Genomic DNA, 23,169 nt, shown 5'->3' on the forward strand with positions numbered 1-23,169 from the left:
GGACCGTCTGGAACGGATTAATCCACTTTCCATTACTTTTTTTTAAAATTTAACAAGAGCTTTATTTACTACTTTCCATTACTTTCAATAGGAAAGTTTGCTTCAGGTTAAGTACAGACTTCCGGAACCAATTGTGTACTTAAACCAAGGTACCCCACTGTATGCTTTAGCTGGGATTCCTGCATTAGAGAGGGTTGGACAAGATGATCCTCAGGGTTCCCTTCCAACTCTGACTTTTCTATCACTATGCGGGGGGTGGCTGACTTACTGAATCTACAGCATTAAATGCAGTTCAAAAACTCTACAATGACAATATAACTACAAACATAAAAAAAGGTTTATTAATCACATATTTCCCTTTTACCTTAATTGTGAGGTTTGTTGATCAACATAGTATTTGTGAAAGAATTAGATAGACATCAACTAGAAAATAGTAAGTTTACATGATTTCAAAGGAGCCTGTTCCTTTCCTGGTAGGTTGTTTAGATCATCTGTCTCTTGGCCTTCCTGATTCTTCTGGTTTTCTCTTGATGTATGGTTTCACATTCCAATGCAGCCAGTTGAGAAAGCCGCTGGAGGAACTGAGGAGGAGCTCCAGTGACAGGGTCTGTGAAACGGTAACCTAGAAGAAAAAACGAAACTTTTTAAACAAAAGTATAATGTGCCCCTCTCATGGAAGTACTTAAAACACAATTATATAAAATACATAAAATATAAGCAAGTTTTTGAAACAAGTTGTAATGGTTATCTGAGAGATTGTCAAAGGGAATAAGGGGTACCATAGTGTTCATAAACCTGGCTTGTTATGCATTAGTCTGACCATGCTTATCTAGAGATGCCTATGATTTTATATAGGTTCATAAAACATAATTCAATTCGCTATTCTCTTAAGACAGTACAGACACCTAGGATTTTTAAAAACTAAACAGATCCCCATTTCTAGTGTAGTGCACACTTCTTCTCTTGCTATATTAGCATTTTGTTATCCATTTAGATTATGATTTTCCTAAGCAATCTTTTGAGCAAGGTATGCATTAAAGTAGAAAAATTACATTTGTGACCATAAAAATGCAATATGACCCTATGTATTTTCATTCCAAAATAACTCTAGTAGCTTGTATCAGTAATTGCCTTTCGTTAATTAGCTGAGTTAAGCCTTTGAAACATTTTACAAACATAACTAGAAATGCTATCTGTGAGGGACAGGGGATATCGCGAAGTCCCTCCCCTCCTGAGTTCAAGCCCGTCCCCGAGCAAAGGGGAAAGCAGGGAGAGTTCCGATTCCAGTGGGGAAGCAGGAAGTCGTGTCCGAGGCTCAGGCAAGGTAGAGGAGCCAGGGTCCCAGGTGGGACAGGAAGGGGCAAGCAAGGGGGGAAGACCCATCCCTCCAACTCCAGAATTACGCAGGAAGAGGAGGGGCAAGAGGATGGGTCTGCCAAAGCTTTTGTGTTGGAGAAAGACGCGCCAAAAGCCATTAGGAGGTTCTGAAACCGACTGACAACATCGCTCCGTGTAAATAGCAATGACTTGAGCACTGTAAATACGCAGCACCAATAAAAGAATAAAATGCAGAGCTGCGTAGCGTCGTTACTCTGAAGTAGTCCACTCCGGCCACTGTGACAGCAACCTCCTAATCATTTTTGGGCTACTTCGGAGTTGCCGGGATGAGCGTGTCCGAGGCGGAGAAGTGGCGGCAGATCGCTGAGCAAGCCCAGCTAGAACTGCAACAGCTGTCGCTGCAGGCGCAGGGAGAATTGAAGGCAGCTAAAGAGGAGACTAAGAAGGTCCAGGACGACCGGCTACAACTTGCGGAACAGGTGAGAGAGCTCCAGGAAAAAGAGCAGCATTTAAGGGCGGTGGCGGTAGACCTCCAAAACAAGCTGGATGCAGAGAAAAACAAGGCGGGAGGGGCTCCCCAAGTCCAAGTGCTGCCAGGAAGGAGAGCAGGGACCCTTGTAAGCAAGTTCAATGGAGACCCGAAGGAGTTTCAGGGCTTTGAGACTGAGATCGTGTATGCTCTTGAGCTGCACCAGAATGAGTTCCCCGATGATGAGCACAGAGTAGCGTTTATTGTGGAACATCTCACCGGAGCAGCCAGGGAGTGGCTAAGACCATTAATCGCAACCAAGAATCCTTGCATGAAAAATGTCCAACAATTTCTAGAAGGTTTGAGGACGATGTATTCGTCCGATAGTCATTTGGACCAGACTAAGGAGGAACTGCATAATTTACGCCAAGGAAATATGACAGTTCGCGCATATTGGGCGAAATTCACCATGCTGGTGCACAGACTGGGGTGGGTTTTGGATTCGCCGCCCATGCAAGCTGCGTTTTACTTGGGTTTGAGCGAGGAGGTGAAGGATGAACTCTCGAGAGGTCCAAAGCCCAGTACTATGGATCAGCTGAGCAAAGCAGCTCTGGCGGTGGGGGTGAGGCAGGAATCCCGGTGGAACGACAAGCAAGCGACGCGCGCAAAGCGGGCTTGGTTCCCACGGTCGCAGGAGAAGCCACTCCCTCAACAACCCTTTCAGGCCACGCCTGGAGCCAGCCAGGACCAGGAGCCCATGCAGATTGATAGCGCGCGCGCGCGGGCTTTTCAAACCCCAGCGGCGCCAAGACGCAAGGAGGGAAGGGGCGGGAATTGCTTTCTCTGCAACTCACCCCAGCATCTCGTCAGAGACTGCCCACATCGCAGGGAGTGGCAAGGAAAGGCGGGAACGGTGGTGCCCTCCCCCACTGACGCAGCACCACAGCAGGGAAACGGGAAAGCCTGGCTGCAGGAGACAAGGGGCAGCAGCCAGGCACAGTCAGCAGACAACAGCCCCAGCCCGCCCACCCGCACAGAGAGGTGCAGAGCCAGCCCACCCCTCCCAGAGCAGGAGTGGTTCTAGAAGTGACGCTAACGCTCCCAAATGGCTATCCCCTGACGGTCCTCGCCTTAATTGACAGTGGGGCGTCCGCCAACTTCTTCTCGAGAAGCTTTGCAGAAGAGCACCAAATCCAGCTTTTGCAGTTGGATTTTCCTCTGCACGTAGCAACCATTGACGGCAGGGAGCTGCTGGGAGGGGCCATCACACATCAAACCCCCCCCATGAGAATGACGGTGGGAAGGCACTCAGAGACACTGGCGTTCAACGTCACCACCATCTCAGACCCCCCCATCGTCTTGGGCATGAGCTGGCTGGCGCGCCACGACCCCTCCATCAGTTGGCACCAGAGGTGCATCACGTTTGGGTCAGACTTTTGTCTGGAACATTGCATGCAGCACCAACCAGGGGAGGGGCCTCCGATAGCCACGGTGGCCACCATGCATATCAAAGGGGGTGAGGCAATACCCAAGCAGTACTGGGACCTGCAGGAGGTCTTCAGCGAAGCGGAGTCCGACCACCTACCCCCGCACAGGCCTTTTGACTGCCAGATCAACCTGGTGCCAGGGGCGACGATACCCCCAGCCAAGCTGTACGCCATGTCAGACCAGGAGCTGGAGGATCTGCGCGCTTTCATCGACAAGAACCTCAAGCGGGGGTTCATAAGGGAAAGCAAGGCAGCAGGGGGCAGCCCGGTCTTCTGGGTGGACAAGAAAGACACGCAACAGCGCCGTCTGGTGGTGGACTTTAGACGGCTGAATTCGGTGACAGAGCCCGTGGCTTTCCCCATGCCCAGAGTGGATGATCTCCTGACAGCGGCACGCAGGGGCAAGATTTTCACCAAGCTGGACCTAAGGGGGGCGTACAACTTGATCAGGATCCGGGAAGGAGATGAATGGAAAACCACGATGTTCACGCCTCTGGGCTCTTTTGAATATCTGGTGATGCCCTTCGGTTTGCAAGGGGGCTCAGCATGCTTCCAGGCCTTCATGCACCACGTCCTGGGGTCCCTCCTCTTCAGGAAATGCTTGGTCTTCCTAGATGACATCCTTATCTACTCGAAGGACCCAGTGCAGCATGTGAAAGATGTCAGAGAGGTGTTGCAACGCCTGAAGGAGAACCACCTGTATGTGAAGCTGGAGAAGTGCAAGTTTCACACCAAAGAGGTGGACTTCCTGGGCTACAAGCTGTCAGACAAGGGGCTGGCGATGGACAAGGACAAGGTGCAGGCCATCCTGGACTGGCACAGCCCCAGGACGCGCAAAGATGCCCAACGCCTACTAGGCTTCGCTAACTTCTACAGGAAGTTCATCAAGAACTTCTCTCGCGTTACGGCTCCCATCACGGACTGCCTGAGAGGCAAGCAGAAGTTCAAGTGGACACCAGAGGCGCAAGCAGCGTTCGAAAGCCTCAAGAGAGTGTTCGCCTCAGACCAAAACCTGTTCCATGTGGTGCAGGACGCGCCCCTACGCATTGAGACAGATGCTTCTGAAAAAGCTGTGGGCGCAATTTTGTTGCAACTGGACGCCAACAGGGAGTGGAGACCCTGTGCCTTCTTCTCCAGGAAGCTGACACAGCCTGAACGCAACTACACAGTGTTTGATAGGGAACTTCTTGCAATCTACGCTGCGTTCCAGCACTGGCGACACTTCCTGGTGGGCGCGAAGCACCCCATCCAGGTGTGCACGGACCACAAGAACCTGGAGTTCTGGAGAACTGCCAGGGTGCTCAACCAGCGGCAGATACGGTGGGCAGAGTTCTTCTCGAACTTCAACTTCTCCATCCACTACATCCCGGGGGAGCAGAATGTCAGGGCGGATGCCCTCTCCCGCAAGCCAGAGTACATGGAGGAGGAGGCGCCACCAGCCCCAAGGCACATTTTCCCCCCGTCGGCATGGTCCTGCGGAGCAGCTGTGGTGAGCGAGGCAGAACTCACAGCACTGACGGCAGCGGATGAATTTGCCAACCGCATCTTCAGAGAACTGAGAGGGGGGAGGGAGCAGGCAAAAGACTTTGCAGAACGCAGAGGGCTGCTTTTCTACAAGGGTGCGCTGTACCTACCCACCACCCAGCTTCGACGTACGGTCCTCAAGCAGATGCACGACAACCCTACAGCGGGGCATTTTGGAAGGGACAAAACCGCTCACCTAGTCATGAGACACTTCTGGTGGCCAGGGGTGCGGGAAGATGTTCGAGACTATGTAAGGGGCTGTACCACCTGCCAGCGGGCGAAGGTGGTCAGAGCAGCGCCACCAGGGTTGCTGGAGCCCTTAGCCACACCACACAGGCCGTGGGAAGTGGTGTCCATGGACTTCATCACAGATCTGCCTTCGTCCAGGGGTAAGACTGCAGTGTTGGTGGTGGTGGACCTTATGTCCAAAATGTGTCACTTTATACCGTGTGCCAGGGCAGTCTCGGCAGAAGAGACAGCCAAACTGTTTGTTGATCACATTTTCAGACTGCATGGATTACCTTTAAGGGTTATTTCGGATCGTGGCCGCCAATTTGTTTCCAGGTTCTGGCGGCGGCTCATGAACCTCCTGCAGGTGGAGGTCAGCTTGTCGACGGCTAGACACCCGCAGACCAACGGACAAGCGGAGAGGGTCAACGCCATTCTGCAGCAGTACCTGAGATGCTACGTCAGCCAGCGGCAAACGGACTGGGTGGATCGCTTGCCACTAGCAGAATTTGCCTACAACAATGCAGTGCACGTCTCCACAGGGGTGTCGCCCTTTAAGGCCAATTACGGGCGCGACCTCAGATCTTTCCCAGAGAGGGAGAGGGAGGAGGAGGAGGAGGAGGGCCCACAGGCTGAGGATTGGGCAGAGGAACTGGAGACGGTGCACCAGCAGCTCAGAGAACACTTGGAGAGGGCCAAGGAAGCGTACAAAAAGGGGGCAGATCGCCACAGGCGACAAGGGGAGGTCATCAGGGTGGGGGACAAGGTGTGGTTGTCCTCGGAGGGCCTTCCCACCAGAGGGAGGTGCAAAAAGCTGGCACCCAAAAGGCTGGGCCCCTTCACGGTCACGCAACAGGTAAACCCGGTGGCATACAGGCTGGCACTGCCAGAGGACATGAGGGTGCATCCAGTGTTTCATAGATCGCTGCTGTCGCCGTACAGGGAAAGCAGCAGGCTCCGAGACGGCGAACAAACCCCCGAGGGAGGGGGGGAGAGGGAAGGCAGGGAGCAACTCAATGAGGCCACGGCCATCCTGGATTCAAGGTGGGGGGTGGGGGGACTGGAGTACCTCATGGCATGGGAGGATGCTCCACCGTCCCAGAATGAATGGGTCCCAGCCACTCAGATACAGGAGGAATTCTTGGTGGAAGAATTTCACGCCCTCTTTCCCCACAGACCCAAGCCCTGGCACATGGAAAGGGAGGGGGAGGAGGAGGAGGCACGGGAGAGCAGCTCACCATGGCGCTGGGAAGCGGAGTTTGAGGAACCAGAGGATGAGGTATGGGTGTCACCGAGATCCACCCAGTCAGAGGAAGGAGCAGATTGGCAGAACGTTTTTACCCCCACCAGCTCTGACGCCACGGACTTTTTGGGATTCCCGTCCGCCCAGGCGGAAGGGGGGGGCTCGCAGGACTGGGGGGAGGTATTCACACCAACGGGCTCGGAGAGCACTGAGTTCTTAGGCTTCCAGTCGTCACCGACACATGGGGGGGGCCTGGGGAGGGGTGAAGGAGAGCTTGGGAGGGGGGTGGATGTGAGGGACAGGGGATATCGCGAAGTCCCTCCCCTCCTGAGTTCAAGCCCGTCCCCGAGCAAAGGGGAAAGCAGGGAGAGTTCCGATTCCAGTGGGGAAGCAGGAAGTCGTGTCCGAGGCTCAGGCAAGGTAGAGGAGCCAGGGTCCCAGGTGGGACAGGAAGGGGCAAGCAAGGGGGGAAGACCCATCCCTCCAACTCCAGAATTACGCAGGAAGAGGAGGGGCAAGAGGATGGGTCTGCCAAAGCTTTTGTGTTGGAGAAAGACGCGCCAAAAGCCATTAGGAGGTTCTGAAACCGACTGACAACATCGCTCCGTGTAAATAGCAATGACTTGAGCACTGTAAATACGCAGCACCAATAAAAGAATAAAATGCAGAGCTGCGTAGCGTCGTTACTCTGAAGTAGTCCACTCCGGCCACTGTGACACTATCCCTCAAGTACATACGAAAACAAAGCCTTCAATAAACATAACAGCAACAATATCCAAAATGCAAGAAAGTTCACACAGTAAAGCAGTGAGAAAATGAGTTTGCTTAGGAAATGCATCCTGGTGAAGACAGATGGTAGGAAATTAAATATATTGGGTACTATAAATTACCAGGCTTGAATTTGGATCCTTCTGGAAATGAAATTAGGCTGGAACACCGATTATACTTCTTCAACCTACAAACATTTGCACAAGAACATACTATTAATAGAAGGTTATATTTATGGACTATGGCAATCAAGGTGACTTGCAGTGGTGTTCCCAGCGGTGTGCTGAAAAAAACATGATGAATGCCATATAAGTGTTCCTACATCGAAATGCATTTCATTAGGAATCGCCATCCAGAGTCCTAGTAGTACTCAACAATTATCAAAACCTTTGTACCGAAAGGACTAAAATGCATGGGGCTTTAAGTAAATATTAACAGGACAGACCTATAAATGAATACTAAGAAATAGGGTTCATAGAGGTGAATTGAGTGGCTATAGGACAGCAAGCATTGCTGGGGGGGGGGACTTGCATAGGAACTGGTTCTGAATTCTACTGTTACACTAGTCATAACATTTTCCTCCAGCAGAGAAAAGTATTGACTCAGTTGCGCTTTCCACCAGCTCAAGTAGGCCAATACTGCAACTTTACACAAGCCTTTACTACATGGGAGAGCTCTCCTTCCTCACTGTGGTTCTTCGCTTCAGGAATCAAGATGACACCAACTCTGCTGATTCTAAATCTCTGCTTTTTACCATTCCCTGCCCCTTTATGGGTGTACATATGAGCCTTTGGCAGAAAAGTACAAGGGGGTAATGTTTCCCAGCATTACAACAAAAGATAACTCCTTGGCTGAGTCCAGAGACTATCAAGGGGATGGGCCAGGCTAAAATGCCCACCCATAATATAGCAACAGTCTGGAACTGCCTCCAGGTCTAAGTGAGTTTTGATCCTTGCCTCTCTTCACTTCCTGTGTCCCCCATTAAGGTCCCAAGACATGGTGAAGACACATGATGCAGTGACCTTGCTGAAGGCAAGCAGGTGGACTAGTCTTGTGCCAAATAGGAGACTATTTTGGGACAGTTAAAGGTGGTTAAAATAAATATTCACTTTATTTTCATGAATTTGATCAAGTCATGTTTCCCTCTTTTACTATTATGCTGTTTCAGGAATAAACATTTAGAAAATAGTCTGAAGATGCAGAATTAAATAAATAAAGTAACTCCCAACATTGTTTTTCATGAAGGACCTGGTCTACTCAAACTGCCTTACCTTACAGCACCTAATTCTCCAGCTCCACCATGCATCCCAGATGTCTTCAGAGGGCCTGGTTTCCAAGTAAACGCCCCTCTTTTATAAGCATCCCCCATGGCTGTATCTCCCCTGCAGGAGAAAAAAAAGCAGTATCTCAGACAGCAATAGGTTTTACATCATGGTATCACTTATTTTTCACATAGTGCTGTGAGGGTGGTTCTTCTGGCCCAAGGTTCACAAATACCAGTAGCATTATATCACCAGCACACCACATTCTTTACCAGTGTCAAGTCATTAAGGCACAATCCTAAAGACCTGGGGGAGGAAATCAAAGGTGACAATCTCATCCAGTGTCCTGTTGGGCTGTCACTGGCAGGGAGAAAGTAAGGGTGAAGCAGCACTCCACCATTTACAGGTTTGCTGCCATACAGTAGTTTCTAGTGTAGGGTTCATGTTGCAGGTCTGGGTATGTCTCCCTCACTGCATCTACTTCTAATAATACAGTACTCCTTTTGAGGCCTACCAGTAGAGCTCTGACATCAGTAGTGTCTGCTGCAGTGAGGAGTGGGCACCACATCTGCCTTTCTGAGGCCTTGCCTCTCTTTTGACCCTAGGGGAAGGAGCTCTGAGGCTGACTAAAGCCCAATCGGACATGCCAACACTCAGCCTTCAGTAACATACAGTGGTGCCTCGCTTAACGAATGCCCTGCTTAACGAAAGGTTTTTTCTAGCAGAGGTTGCCTCGCTAGACGAATACGTTTTACGAAAGATTCGTCTAGCGAATCGCGGTTTCCCATAGGAATGCATTGAAATTCAATTAATGCGTTCCTATGGGCAATTTTTTTAAAAAAAATTTCAATGCATTCCTATGGGATTCACTAGACGAATTTTTCGTTATAAGAAAATACCCGTGGAACGAATTAAATTCGTCTAGCGAGGCACTATAATTCTGTATCCAAACTATAAAGAGTAAAATTAACGTACCTGCTTTTGTAGCAGCTTTCAATAAAGTATTGTGATGTACACGGAAGCACAAATGGTGGCAAACCGGGGTCATCATTACTATAAGAGCTAAAATTATAAAAACAAGAAGGTATATATATATAATATTAAATAGTTAGACATTGTGTTATGAATTTTTAACATATTTTATCCCAAATAAATGGGATTGGTCAACAGATACAGGGATATACATAATTGGGTAGAAAACGGCTCTTTGTCGTATATTTCTCTCTGACCTCTTAACTCATGATAACACTCCCATGTGTCTAAAGTTGACTGTAGTCCATGAAATCTTATGCCATACAAGCATTGATTTAAAGTGCCTTGTGGCCCTGTAGTTTTTGCTGCAACAGACTAATTTGTCTGCACTCCTGGGAATTGCCTTAAATGATCCTGCCCCAACCCAAGCTGCAGTATGCAACATGCTATGAGAAAAACATGAACGGTACAGACATTCATCCACTCCCATTTCTACTAAAAATGTATTTTAATGATACATGTATAGCTCAGTAGTAAGACACACTTATAGAACTTTTGGGGCCAAATTAAATGTGTGTTTATTAAATACATGCTTGCTGTTTGGCCCTACTACTACTGGCTCTGGGGTAATTTTTTTACACTAAAAGAAACATATAGGGAAGAAGAGCAAAACCTATCTTCTATCCACCTTAGGAAACTTGTGGTTACTGTCATTTCTCCAGTTCATATAATTGTAAAGTTACTGAGAAGCCTCTCAGTTACATACCACATTAAACAATGAAACATTGTAAACTACCATTAATGAAGTTGGGACTTTAAAAAACAAAACCATAAAGCAGTAATCCTATGGCACAGATGAGTACTTGATCACTTAAAAATACCGAGGTTTTTGCTGTTTCCACTGGCCATATTGGACACAGGTGACGCTGTGGATTAAACCACAGAGCCTAGGGCTTGCCAATCAGAAGGTCGGCAGTTTGAATCCCTGCGACAGGGTGAGCTCCCGTTGCTCGGTCCCAGCTCCTGCAGTTCGAAAGCATCTCAAAAGTGCAAGTAAATAAATTCCAAGCAGGAAGGTAAACTGAGTTTCCGTGCACTGCTCTGGTTCGCCAGAAGCGGCTTAGTCATGCTAGCCGCATGACCTGGAAGCTGTACGCCGGCTCCCTCGGCCAATAGAGCGAGGTGAGCGCCGCAACCCCAGAGTCGGTCATGACTGGACCTAATGATCAGGGGTCCCTTTACCTTTACTGGCCATATTCATATTCAGACATCACCCTATATCACAGTTTAGTGTGGTCAGAACAAACTGGTCTCCTCTTCCAACAGTTGTGAGGTAGAATGTGGAACATTTCATTTCCATTTTTGCTTACCCATAGCTTGTTTCCTTGTTGCAACTGACAAAACATAGCTTGTTTGAAACAAGCCAATGTGAAACTAATAAGCTTGAGGCAAGATGGTGACTGAATGGCACCTTTGCTCTGAACAAAAAACAAAGCCAGTCTTCCCCCTTTCCTCTGAACAGGTGACCACTGATGTCACAAACGAGTTTTAACAATCTGACTGGCTATATGCCTACTTGCCAATGTCTGAATTGGGGCTCATACAATATTTGGAAGTAATAGAATGTCCACTATATCATGACGATTTATACAAGTCACTATATCATGACCTGTTCATATTTTAGAAGCGTTCATCTTCCATCTATTTGGCTTTAAATGCAGAAATGGAGCTATAATTCCACCTTCTATTGGTATTTTTTTCCTCCTCCCCCTCCCTCCCCTTCTATTGCTATTTTAAAAATAAATTTGTACATGAGATTTTATGAGATGTGCTTATTAGAAATTCCTCAGCTTGAATTCTGCCCCTGTGAATTATACCTGTGCAGTGCACTTTGAATATGGGAAACATCTATACACTCCATACAATAATAGAATTTATAATAGTATACCTGTCTGGAAATAAATTAGCAGCACCTTGTGTCTTCTGTGCAATGGGAGAGGGGTTTCGTATTGCGTGAGCAAGACTTGGCATTGCAGCATTTTCATCAGAGTCTCTCAAGCCATATGCAGACGTATATTCTGCTTAAGAGAAATAATTCAAAGCAGCATACATGGAACATAAGGCCAAAACTTGCTAGAGCTACAGTCTTACACTTGCTTAGAAGTTTGCTCCACTGAGGTCAATGGGAGACTTCTGAAGAGACATGTATGGGCACAGGAAACTGGTCTGGTCCTTGTGAGGTTACCAAGTCAGAAGGAGCAGTTCCCTTATAGTGAGCTTATGTTCTCAGCCACCTATACAGTAAGGAATCATCAAGAGCGGAAATGCCTTCTAAATATACTGTGTGTGCACACACACTAAACTACATAACATCATGTCAAATCCACAGCTGAAATTTTCTCCAGTATCTAAAACACGCACATTCTGTTCCTTATGCTGAACCACTACCTGGAACACAATGAATCGCAGGAGGATTGCAGATAACAGCACTATTTTATGCATGCCTACTTTGAAACAAGTTCCACCAAATTCAATGGGGCTTACTCCCAGGTAAGAGGATCAAGTTGCAGCAATCCTAAGAACCCCTGAATGGCAGTCAAACCTGGAATAATTCCATCGCTAAAAACCTACTGTTTTAAAACAAAATCAAACATTCTGTTGTTGACTACCTTAACATTTATTTTATTTACATACAAATGTTTATATTATCTCCCTTCAGCAATCCTTTTGTGCCATTTACAAAAACATGCTAATACACAACATATTAAAAACAGCAATATATTAAAAAGCCTAGGAAAGTAAGAAGTCTTTGCTTGCACTGAAAAGATAGTAATGCTGGCATCAGGCAACGGTACCACAAGCAGAAGAGGCCTTCACTCTGGTCACCACACACCTTAAATGGAGAGAGCCCCAGAAGAGAGCTTCTGAAGACTCTCACTACATAGGCAGATTGATATAGTGGTGTTCCTTCAGGTGCCAAGTCGCATAAGGACTTCAGAAATACTTTGAATTGCATGTGGAAAGAGAGACTAGTGAAGTTCTTCAGGTATCGGCGTAATACTTTTAAAATGATCAGTTACAGTTAGCAGCCTAACCACTGTACTGTGAACCGATTGCAGTTTCTGAACCATCTTAAAAGGCAGCTCCATGCACAAAACATTGTACAGTGGTACCTCGACTTACGAACGACTCAACAACTGGATTTTTTGACTTATGAATGGGGGTAATGGCCGCGCGCTTACGAATGTCTCGACATCCGGAAAAAAACCATGGCGGTTTTAGATAGGGTTGCTTCAAATTATTAATTTTTCCGTTTCAATGCATTCCTATGAGAAATCGCATTTCCAATGGCGTTTTTTGACTTACGAATTTTTCGACTTACGAAGGTGCCTTCGGAACAGATTTAATTCATAAGTCGAGGCACCACTGTATTACTCAATCCTAGATGTTACCTGGAATGAATAACTATGGCCAGGTTATTTCTGTCCAGGAGAAGCCGGACAGAAATAACTTCCAAGGCCTCCTTCTTGCCACAGAGCTTCCAAGGCCTCCAAGTAGAATGTTTGATCTACTTGATCTACAAAATGTGTACTCAGTCCAAGAAGCTAATGAGGTGGCCTCCACATGTTGTTATGCTACAGTTTCCATCAGTCCAAGTCAGCAGGTCAGTGATGATAGGAGCTGTGGTTCAACATCATCTTCAGGGTAAAACATTAGCTACCTCTACTTTAGGGTGAATGTAACCCCATCCAGAACAAGTCGAACACTATCTCCCTGAACAGACAAAACACCTACTCACAGAACCTCTGTCTTGCTGGGATTGAGTTTGCTTATTAACCCACATCCAGCCCATTATAGATTCCAGGCACCTCCTCAGCCCTTCCACTTCCTCACCTGAAACTGATAAAACAAGAGACACACAGAAAGTGCTGGGTGTCATCAGTACACTGATGGCCTTTATCCAAAAGTGTGATTTAGTTTTGAAAAAGTATGGAGCAAGACAAAACAGCAAAGAATAAATACTATGGGATCAAGCAGTAGTTCCCAACTATCAAATTCTGGGAACAGCTTGATAGGTAGATATGAACCAATCAGAACATCACTTCCATCTTCCAAACTAGGGTGCCCATCCAGAAGAATACTATCGTTAATGGTATCAAAAGTGGCTGAGAAGAACAGCAATATCTGGAGAGGATGTGCAGTACAGCAGTTTAAAGGACAATTCTGGGCAAATGTCTATTGATTTTAAGGAGTGGAAGATAACTCTTAGCAACAAAAAGTGCAAGGAAAAACTACATAGGTACCTTCCAGACAACCAGTTTGTTAACAACTTTTGATTTTGATTTGTTTGTGGGGAGGTATGTATTTAAATTAAGCAATTGTTATCCCCTTTCAGTGTATTTCCCATCACTTTTCTTATTGCAAATAGTCCAATTCCTTTGGGAATTGGCTGAGTGCTCCCTGGAAGGACAGATCGTGAAGCTGAGGCTCCAATACTTTGGCCACCTCATGAGAAGAGAGGAATCCTTGGAAAAGACCCTGATGTTGGGAAAGATGGAGGGCACTAGGAGAAGGGGACGACAGAGGACAAGATGGTTGGACAGTGTTCTCGAAGCTACGAACATGAGTTTGACCAAACTGCGGGAGGCAGTGCAAAACAGGAGTGCCTGGCGTGCTATGGTCCATGGGGTCACGAAGAGTCGGACACGACTAAACGACTAAACAACAACAACAACACACAACTACAAAATCCACTATAATTGCTCAACCTAAATTTGCCAGTAGTCAGTGGATTCCAGTCCACAAACTAATGACAATCTGGAAGCAGCCAGAAATAGAGATTAGGTTGATTTATGGCAATTCCAACACTAAAAAATCTTGGTAAGTTTCCTTTTTATGAATGTAGGATAACTATCAATTGACAACCTTAAACATCTTACCTTGTTTTATCCTTTTTGTCTTTATCACTGCATGTTTCCAACTATTCTCGAAAAGGTGACCCCCGAATGATTTTCCAGAGACTTTTTTATCCAGGAATCTTTGGTCAGATTTTAGGATTGGCAATTTTTGTTCCTTTGGTGGCTGAGAAATGACAGGTCTGCTGTTTCAAACATCAGAGTGAACACCAGAGGGGAATACAAAAGCAAAAATAATAAATGTTTTTCACATGTTGTCTGGTACAGACATTTCTCAAGTTAATAAGTGGGTCACCAAGGATTGCTATGTTTCAAACAAGCACTCTGTTGGCCTTCCCTTGAAGCTGATGGAAACTAGTCCAAAATGTGTGTTGGGGGGGGGGGGAGAGACTGCCCTACAAGATTACTCCTCTCTCCCTGGCCAACTTAATGCTTCTTCAGAATTGTGCTACAAACTGTTTTCAATCAAATATTGTAACATTTAGCTACCTCTTTCCTTATAAAGTTATTTGTGAGAAACTGCTCAACTTCATTATTACCCAGTATGATCTCTAGTGCATCTTTAGGCACACTCCAAATCAACAGCATGCATTTTACAGGGCTATCAACAGGGATGGACAAACTGTATTTCAGGAAAGTTTGCATTGATCTTCTCAGTGAGAAAACCAGATGGATCGCCAAAGAAAGAGTTCAAAATGCATCGTCATAAAGAAAAGGATCCTAAGCATACTAGAGGCATACGTCCCTTTACTTTTAAAAAGTGCTTGTTTTGATAACTGCTGCAGCTTTTATGCTCCTGCCAACCTAGCAGTTTGAAAGCACGTCAAAGTGCAAGCGGGAAGAACGGCATTTCCGTGCGCTGCTCTGGTTCGCCAGAAGCAGCTCTGTCATGCTGGCCACATGACCTGGAAGCTGTATGCCGGCTCCCTCAGCCAATAACGTGAGATGAGTGCCACAACCCCAGTCGGTCACGACTGGACCTAATGGTCAGGGGTCCCTTTACCTTTACAGCTTTTATGAATCATTAAAATATGATGCTAAGCTTTCCTTATTGTAAATTCTTCTGTTGCAATTTAAACTTACAAGACCCTATCCCCTAAAATAGCAATTGATAACTCCAAATTTTTGGCAAAGAAAGCACAGTACTTGTAGACATTTAAAAACATCAATAAACCCCCAAAGGTCTCAAGAGCTGGGAATAAAGAAGTTGAATAGAACAAGGGAATAATTGGCTCTAAACTATAGAAACGAAAGTATTCCTGTGAACCAGCAACAGACAATTTCAGCATCATGACTACATACAAGGCTGCTGTTCAGGTGGCAGATGCAGTAAGTAAGCAACAGCAGCCTCTCAGTTGCAAAGAGCTTAACAATGCAATCTTCTACATGTCTACTTTGGAGCAGGTCTCACTTAGTTCAGTGGGGTTTACTCCCAGAATAATACATACATTGATATAATATTACAGACTTAACCACTCATCTCCATTAATAGTAGTGGGGAATGAGGAGTTAGGAGTTATGGAACGATGCTAAATTAGAGTATATCAGCACTAGCATTGAGCTAAAAACCAACCTCTCTTTTGAAATCAAGTTGGGTTGGGCTTTCATATTTTGAAAACACTGTTTCATATTTTAGAACACTAATTTTACACCACAGGCCAAAGTTAAATAAATACTTACCATTCAGGGATGCACGAGATTTCTGGCAGCTTACCATTAGGAGCTTGTGAATCTGTAATATACAAAGTCCATTCAGATTCAGTTACTTTATTTTCATACCAAAAGTTAAAGTAACATTACAATTAAATATACTTGCATTACTAACAGTAAATATTTTACCAGTACTGTAATGGTAAATTTTGCTTTAGACAGCACACTCCCCCATTTTAATGATTTTGTCAGTTTATAAACCATCTTTCAATAACAGGGTTCTCAGACTGGCATACAAACAATACAATAAATCGTAGAAGCTGCAGCAAAAACCTCTAAGATCAAGCAGAAAACACTAAAACAAACTAAAAAAATTACTGCAATTTCTGGTGCCAAAAAGACATCAAAATTGGAACCTGTTACACTTCTTGAGAGAGAATATTACACATCAGAGGCACAACTGGGACAGCTCTATATCCATTTATCATCAGCCGCACACGACTTAAGACTTTATAGCAAGGTTAGGGAAGTGGTTCTAGTCAGGAGGTGAGTTCACCCACCTATCAATCACCTGACACCACAGTGATGTCAGGTGATCCATTTTTGCACAGCCCACAAAGCATCAACAACCAATCAGCTGCACTGGGCTTTGCAGGTGTGGATGATCAGCAGTGCCTGCAAACTTCTTTTTGGCTCAGGTGCACATATACCTGCTCTGCACCTGGTGTCATCATATATGATGTTAGGTGTAAGGTAGGTGGCTATGGAGAGGGCTAGCATGCCTAATTAAGCCTGTAGACCAAAGATTCCCCACAGACAGGTAACAATCTACACTTTGAATTGTGCTTGGAAAGAGATCTAATGCAGCTGTGTAAGCACAGGTGAGAAAGGATGCATAAAGCTGGCCCCAATTAACTGGTTACACTGTATTTTGTACTCGCTGAAGTTTCTGGGAATTTCTTTAAAAAATGAACCCTATGTACAATGCATCAAAAGGCATAGATTTCAAAGTTTGTTAGAAAAACATTTATATCACATTTCTGATGGTCTCTTTTTACATGAACTAAGATAAGTGAAATTTACAGCCCTTTACTCTTTCCAGCCTAGCAGTTGACTTACTCTAGCAAATCTAAATCAAATATCTGGTATCCATAGCTGCCAAGTTTTCCCTTTTCTCGTGAGGAAGCCTATTCAGCATAAGGGAAAATCCCTTAAAAAAGGGATAACTTGGCAGCTATGCTGGTATCTGAAGAAGTGTGCATGCACACGAAAGCTCATACCAAAATAAAACTTAGTTGGGCTTTAAGGTGCTGCTGGAAGGAATTTTTTTATTTTAAATCAAATAAATTATCCCCAAATCATCTCTCAAACCTACAAGTTTCTCAAGCCCACACTCTCTCCACTACCTCAGAACAAACACACCACACAAAACCATACACACGTTCAACTGGACCACCATATAATCTTGGGGAAATTACCCTTACAACTCCTCATTTAAAACAAACTGTATTACCACTCCCTTCCCAAAGGGCCAATTCTTATTCCCACTGCTCTATTTTACCACTGCTCACTTTTGTTTCCTCAAGTCCTCAGAATTGTTAGGTATCTTTTACTTTCGGAGTGGAAGCCCCACGGCTTTGTTTGTGTCAGGTGCCATTCCTGCAACCTGCTTTTCAACACCATATACCTTGGAATGATGTGCAAATCCCCCACCCCCACTGCAGGGTGAGAAGTGCTTCAAGCATGTGCAGAGTGCCCTTCCCTATCAGTCCCCACTTGATAGGGGAGTCATTTCAGGCAGGGTTGAGCCCCAACACGCCTGGCCTCACCTTTTCAATACCCAGTATTTGCAAAATGCTTTTAGGCTAGAATCCTGTGCTCTCTTATTTGTGAATAAACCCCATTTAGCTCAATGGGACACATCGCTTCGTTAAGAGAGCGCCCGGGGAGCTTCACATTAATCCCTCACAACAACCTCGTAAGGTAGACCAATTGGGTCGCCATATTGCACGCACGCCAAGCAGGGCGAGTGGCCCACCAGCCCCTTCTGCAGCGTCCCTTCCTTTTAGGGGAAGAGGTGAGGGAGGGCCTTGCAGCAGTTCCCCTCTGCCCCCCCCAAGCACTCACTCGCACCCCGTTGTTCCAAGTGGATGCGCTGCTGGCTTCTGCTCATAGCGGCCCTTCCACCACCACGGGAAAAACCGAAGGAGGCTCAACGGCGGCCGAAGATTCGGCCCCCTCGCCTCTGTGGGACGGGAGGAGGCTGAGGCTCCTCATGGCCCTCCGCGGAAGCCTGCGCGCGAGACCCCAACGGCCGCATTTCTGCCCCGCCGGCCTCGGCTACTGGAGCGCCGGCCCTGCGCCGGCGGGCGGGCAGGCCTGCCGCTGGTTGCTAGGCAACGGAGGGAGCCGCAATAAAGAGGCGAGGCCTAGGCCTTCATGGGGCGGCGGCGAGGGCGAGGTGGCTCTCTGCGCCTTGAAGCTGAAGGGAAGCCGCAGCAGCCGGAGACGGCCCCGTCGGGTGCCTTCTCTTCCCCGCTGCGAGGGTTCCCTCGGCTTCCGACAACTGTTTTTTTTGCAAGGCAGGCGTTCAACAGGCGAAGCCATCTGCTGCTGCCCTCTCTTGTTTTTGGAAAAAAAACCTCCCCTGTTGAATTTCTGCCACTTGCAATCAGAAAGGCTGGTAGGAAGAGGCAGCATCCGCCATGGCCAAGGCCCGGAATGGGAGCTGCATTTAGTCTGTTATGGCAAAATCCCAAACTTCATGGGCATCGCAAAGTCTTAAAATAGTTTCACTGTAGTCCACGTTGACTCAGATGGAATTGCCCATGGATCCAGAATGTGGCAGTTCTCACCTTTAATGCTGGGCATTAGGAGCAGTGGTGAAGGCACACTATTCCCATAGCCACACCCTTTTTTAAGACTATATAACCAAGAGTAATGTTTTGGACTAATAGCACACAGTTTAATTTTTCTCACACGCCTCTCTCTCCTGTCTTGCTCAACATCTAGTCCAATGCCTTGTGGATTCAAATACACACTCACTATTTTTGTGGCATGTTGCTTAATCATCGTGAAGTAACTTTGGAGCTTTTCAAAATAAAAACGCAAAATAAAAACGACAGTTTAGCCATGCATGCTAATGTAATCTGCTGCTGCTGCTTGGTTTATTTGGTGGGATTCTCTCTGAGTAAACTGGCATGCAGAGGATTGGCAAATAGCACTCCAGGAGATGATTTCATTGTGAAATATGTGGATAATATATTATTATTATTATTATTATTTATTATTATTATTATTACACATAATTGCTCATACTTCAGCAACGGTGTGGATTCCCAGGTTGTTTCACAGCTTATTTCAAAGTGTTTGAGTTGGTTGATTTTTCATCCAAGCACCAAGATAAGAAATCCTGGAATGATAAGGATACCATTAATAGGAAAGGAGAACAGCTGTAGGAACAGCAAAGGCATTGTTTACTCAGTGCTGCCCTGTCCACACACCGTAGTGGTAATGTCATACTACGAGTGGGAGAAGTTTCTCCGTAGAAGTTATTTTATAACGTTATTTCAGACAACACTATGGAGCAATTGCAACGCTGAAGTTATGCAGTGCTATAGATTCCATGAAGCAAATAAAGTAAGTTCCATGATGTCCTTTTAAAAATAATGTTACAATTCTAGTGCGAAATAGGACAAAAAAACAGGTCACAACAGGTCACAGCTGCTGAATGAAACGCAGTCATAATATAAGGATTTCAAAAGCGGAAATCATTCCTTCAAAAGAGCTGTATATCTAAATCTCATTCAGCACAATCACCCGATAAAGGTCTTTCTGAACAGTGCCACTTCATGTTGCAGGTGGGAGGAAATGTATGTTGAACCACTTTCCCATCAGAAAGATATACCACCAGTGAAAACAGCATAAAGGGGAGAGAATATCTTATTTCTACTTCAAATAAATTCCTAGCTGCTTCTTTGGCACAAGACTAAGCAAGGACAGATTGATGAATACTGACAAAAATCATGACACTGCTGTCTTGTCAAAAACTGGTTTGTGTCCTTTCATAGAAAACACAGGATTCCACACCCTCCCTCTGCATAATTCTGCAATTCAAGGTAAAATGTGACACAACTAGAAATTTACCACCTGGCTGTCTTGAGATAAAGAGTCTTCATATTCATGATTGCTTTTCTTTGTAGGGTTAGCCACATAGCCTAGTTGCCCCACAGTCAATATTCTGGAACTTATGTGCATAAAATTGGCCATATCATGAATACTGAAAATATTTATGTGCACTAAAAGCTATGCATTTGTGTTTGTGTGACTGGAGGCATGAGCTTGAAAAGCCATGCTATAAACACAAAAGCAAACTCCTTCAGCCAAGAGGTGAAAAGATGAGAGAATAGGACAGCAAATTTGATACACTGTCTGAAATACAACAGGTTCATTGATGACAACCACCTCTGTGGTAGGAGACACAGCATACTAGATTCTCAGTTACACAACAGGTGATACTCTAGAATCCTGGCTCAGTAAAGCAGAAACAAACAGCACAAGAAGTCTACATAGATGGGGATTTTGTCCAAAGCATTGGCACTTAAAGGTTCAACTAAGGCTAATGGAAGAGGAGAGGTAATAAAGATGTTAAAAATAGGGATACTAGGTACAGAAATGCAAATACAGAATTACCAACAATCATACCATGCTTTTACATCTTGTGGTCAAGCTGTGGACAAAACAGCAGTCTGTGTACAGTATTTTTGCAACTGTTTGTGAAACGATGAGCAAAGTGTTTGTAAAAGTAAGACATTTTTGCAGAAATAGGTCACCCTGAGATTACTGGTCATTCTGTATGTCTGCTTTTTTTTTTTTTTACAAAGTATAGCTATATTTAACAACCTACCTTTCCTGTCTTGCTTACCTAGTCCCATTAATTTATAGCTCTCACACTCTAGCTTCTACCTGCTTCTAGCTCAGCTGTCTCACACACTTGCTTTTGTCTTTCTCTCTACCACCCATTTGCTCTCTGGCATAGAGCAACCCACTTTGTTATAAGGAACATACTTAGATGGTAACTATGGCCATTCTCTCACAAAGGGACTTGCCTGACCCATTCAACAATGGAACGCCTCCGTTAGATTTTAACCCTTGCTGGATCCAGGAGTCCAGGAATTACAAGGAACTTGGGTATCATGCAAGCTAAACCCCCAAACTCACAACAGTATTATATAAACAGATATAAAGACAGAAATCTAGAAATAACAGGCTCAAATCTTAAGGGTCAGTGAAATCCTGAAAAAAGATGTATATACATTTCTGAAGCAACTAATGGATGATGCTTTGTGTATGACAAAGGGAAGGGATGTTCCAGAGTACAGGGACAATACACAATTAGTATAATTGTAGAGTTGGAAGGGACCCTGAGGATAATCTAGTCAGTTACCTGGACCTCCAGTGACAAGGATGAATATAGTTACAGGTAAGTAGCCATGTTGGTCTGCCATCGAAACAAAATAAAAATAAAATAGAAAAATTCCTTCCAGTAGCACCTTAGAGACCAACTAAGTCCTTCTAGTGTGCATCCACACGAAAGCTCATACCAATGACAAACTTAGTTGTTCTCTAAGGTGCTACTGGAAGAAATTTTTCTATTTTATTTTTATTTTGTAAGGATGAATATAGGAGGACTACAAGCTATTGGTGGTGACCCTGTCACTGGTGGGTCCATCCCGCCAAACAGGATTCCTTTTAAGTCGTCGTCACCAGAAACCTGATGATGACACCAGGCAGAGATGTCTGCTGACAAACTGGCTAGCCTCTCTAGGAGCCAAACTCTCCTGCAAACGTACCACAGGTAGAGGACAGGAAGGCAGCAGATATTAAGGAACACCTTTCACTATCTACCTGGGTAAATGGTCCTCTCTTCTTTCCACTCTCCTGCTGGGTCTGCACGTGTGCGTTAGCATCCAGAGCCCAATACATTTTCTTTTACTTACTTGTTTCTTGCTTATATGTTTGACCTTTGAATGTTTCTTAAAATTTGCTGATCTATGCAATGTTTGATTTGTCTTCTGCAGGGTTCTCACTTTGCAAACCTTCAGTTCCTGGTTTCATTAATTACAAAATTGCCAAAAATAGAAGCCATTATAAGTCTTTTTTCTTTCCCTTAACTGTTGTTTTTCATTAAATCAGTTAAATCTGTTGTCAAAGCAACAAAAAGACCAGCCTGGCTTATTAATTCATTTTAATACTGCACAGAAGAGAAATAAAATGCAAGCAAATGTTGCATTTCCCATGGATTTATATATAAATTGAACATATCAAAATGAGAAAAAGTCAATAAAACCAGTTTATTTGTTAAAAAGGGGGTGGGGATTGCTTGGGCATTTTATCAGGCCATCGGGACCTGAACCTAACACCTCTAGAAGGCCCAAGTATGTAAAAAAGGCAACAGCTAATAGAACTTTAAACTCAGCTATGTCTAATTGACTGGAGATAAGTCAAACATTGCTACACTAGGGTAGAGATTTATATTTCTAATTGAAAACAGGTGCAAAATAGGATACATTCTATGCCAGTGTTACCAACACAAAGCAGCGAGAGGAGTTGCCATTGTAACAGTATGCAACTTTGTAACAGCTATCTGACCACAAAAACCAGTGTGGCTGCATTTTGTTTGCTTGCTTGCTTTGGGGGCAGTTCCCAGAATAGCAAGAGGTATATATTTGTTTTAAAAGCTAGAGGTTGGAAGTCAGGGCTCCCGAGCCTTTCTGTTTGGCCTTTGGGACTAAAACAGGTTGTCCCTCCCCATTAGTTTTCATAGCTTTGGATTCAACACAGAGAGAAAGTCAAACTCCCTGTGCCTCCGTTGCTTCCAGCATCAATCATACACAGACCAGCTCTGCTATTGTCCTAACTTCAAGATGATGTCACTTCCAGCCAGGTGACAGGTTGGAGAGAATGCATCAACCCTCAGTTGTCTCCATCACAACATGGACCATTAGGATGCTAACAGAGGCACTTACCTGGGTCAGCTAAGGAACTGGTTTGATTGGTTCAGCAATCAGGTTTCTTTTTGTAGATTCTAACCTCACAGATACAGAATCACAGGTTTGGAAGGGACCCACAGATATTATCCAGACTACCTCTCCAACCCTATAGCAATGCTTCCCTGGTGTCTCGCCACTTTGGTATCATTGATTGCATGACTTTTATTTGGAGGTCAAGCAGATATGATACACATATTTTGACCCAGCGACACTTCTCAGCAGAATTTGAATCACATCCCCTGCCAGATTTTCAGAGAACT

General features: G+C 45.2%; 1 protein-coding gene across 3 annotated transcripts; it reads right to left on the reverse strand.

Moving 5' to 3' along the window:
* Positions 1-136: 136 nt before the first annotated feature.
* C8H8orf89 (chromosome 8 C8orf89 homolog) lies at positions 137-18,237 on the reverse strand. Of its 3 annotated transcripts, none has more exons than XM_035124508.2 (8): positions 17,991-18,237; positions 15,888-15,939; positions 14,232-14,392; positions 11,240-11,372; positions 9,295-9,381; positions 8,329-8,439; positions 7,180-7,244; positions 137-622 (listed from the first exon to the last, which is right to left on the reverse strand). In XM_035124508.2, the coding sequence occupies exons 1-8, from the start codon at positions 18,028-18,030 to the stop codon at positions 483-485; spliced, it is 789 nt and encodes a 262-aa protein (XP_034980399.1). In that variant the 5' UTR covers positions 18,031-18,237; the 3' UTR covers positions 137-482. The 3 variants fall into 3 exon arrangements, with proteins under 3 accessions (XP_034980399.1, XP_034980397.1, XP_034980398.1); XM_035124506.2 differs by having other exon boundaries at positions 17,985-18,237; XM_035124507.2 differs by having other exon boundaries at positions 139-622; positions 11,240-11,369; positions 17,985-18,237.
* Positions 18,238-23,169: the final 4,932 nt, after the last annotated feature.

This window comes from Zootoca vivipara, chromosome 8, assembly GCF_963506605.1.
Source record: "Zootoca vivipara chromosome 8, rZooViv1.1, whole genome shotgun sequence".
Lineage (NCBI taxonomy): Eukaryota > Metazoa > Chordata > Lepidosauria > Squamata > Lacertidae > Zootoca > Zootoca vivipara.

Bases quoted from the DNA above. Each gene is read 5' to 3' on its own strand.
- C8H8orf89 (XM_035124506.2), bottom strand. From the start codon at position 18,030: ATGAGCAGAAGCCAGCAGCGCATCCACTTGGAACAACGGGGTGCGA. The intron at 9,382-11,239 runs GTATACTATTAT...TTATAATTTTAG, and splicing joins GCTAATTTATTTCCAGACAG to CTCTTATAGTAATGATGACC. The intron at 8,440-9,294 runs GTACGTTAATTT...TTTCTCCTGCAG, and splicing joins GAAAGCTGCTACAAAAGCAG to GGGAGATACAGCCATGGGGG.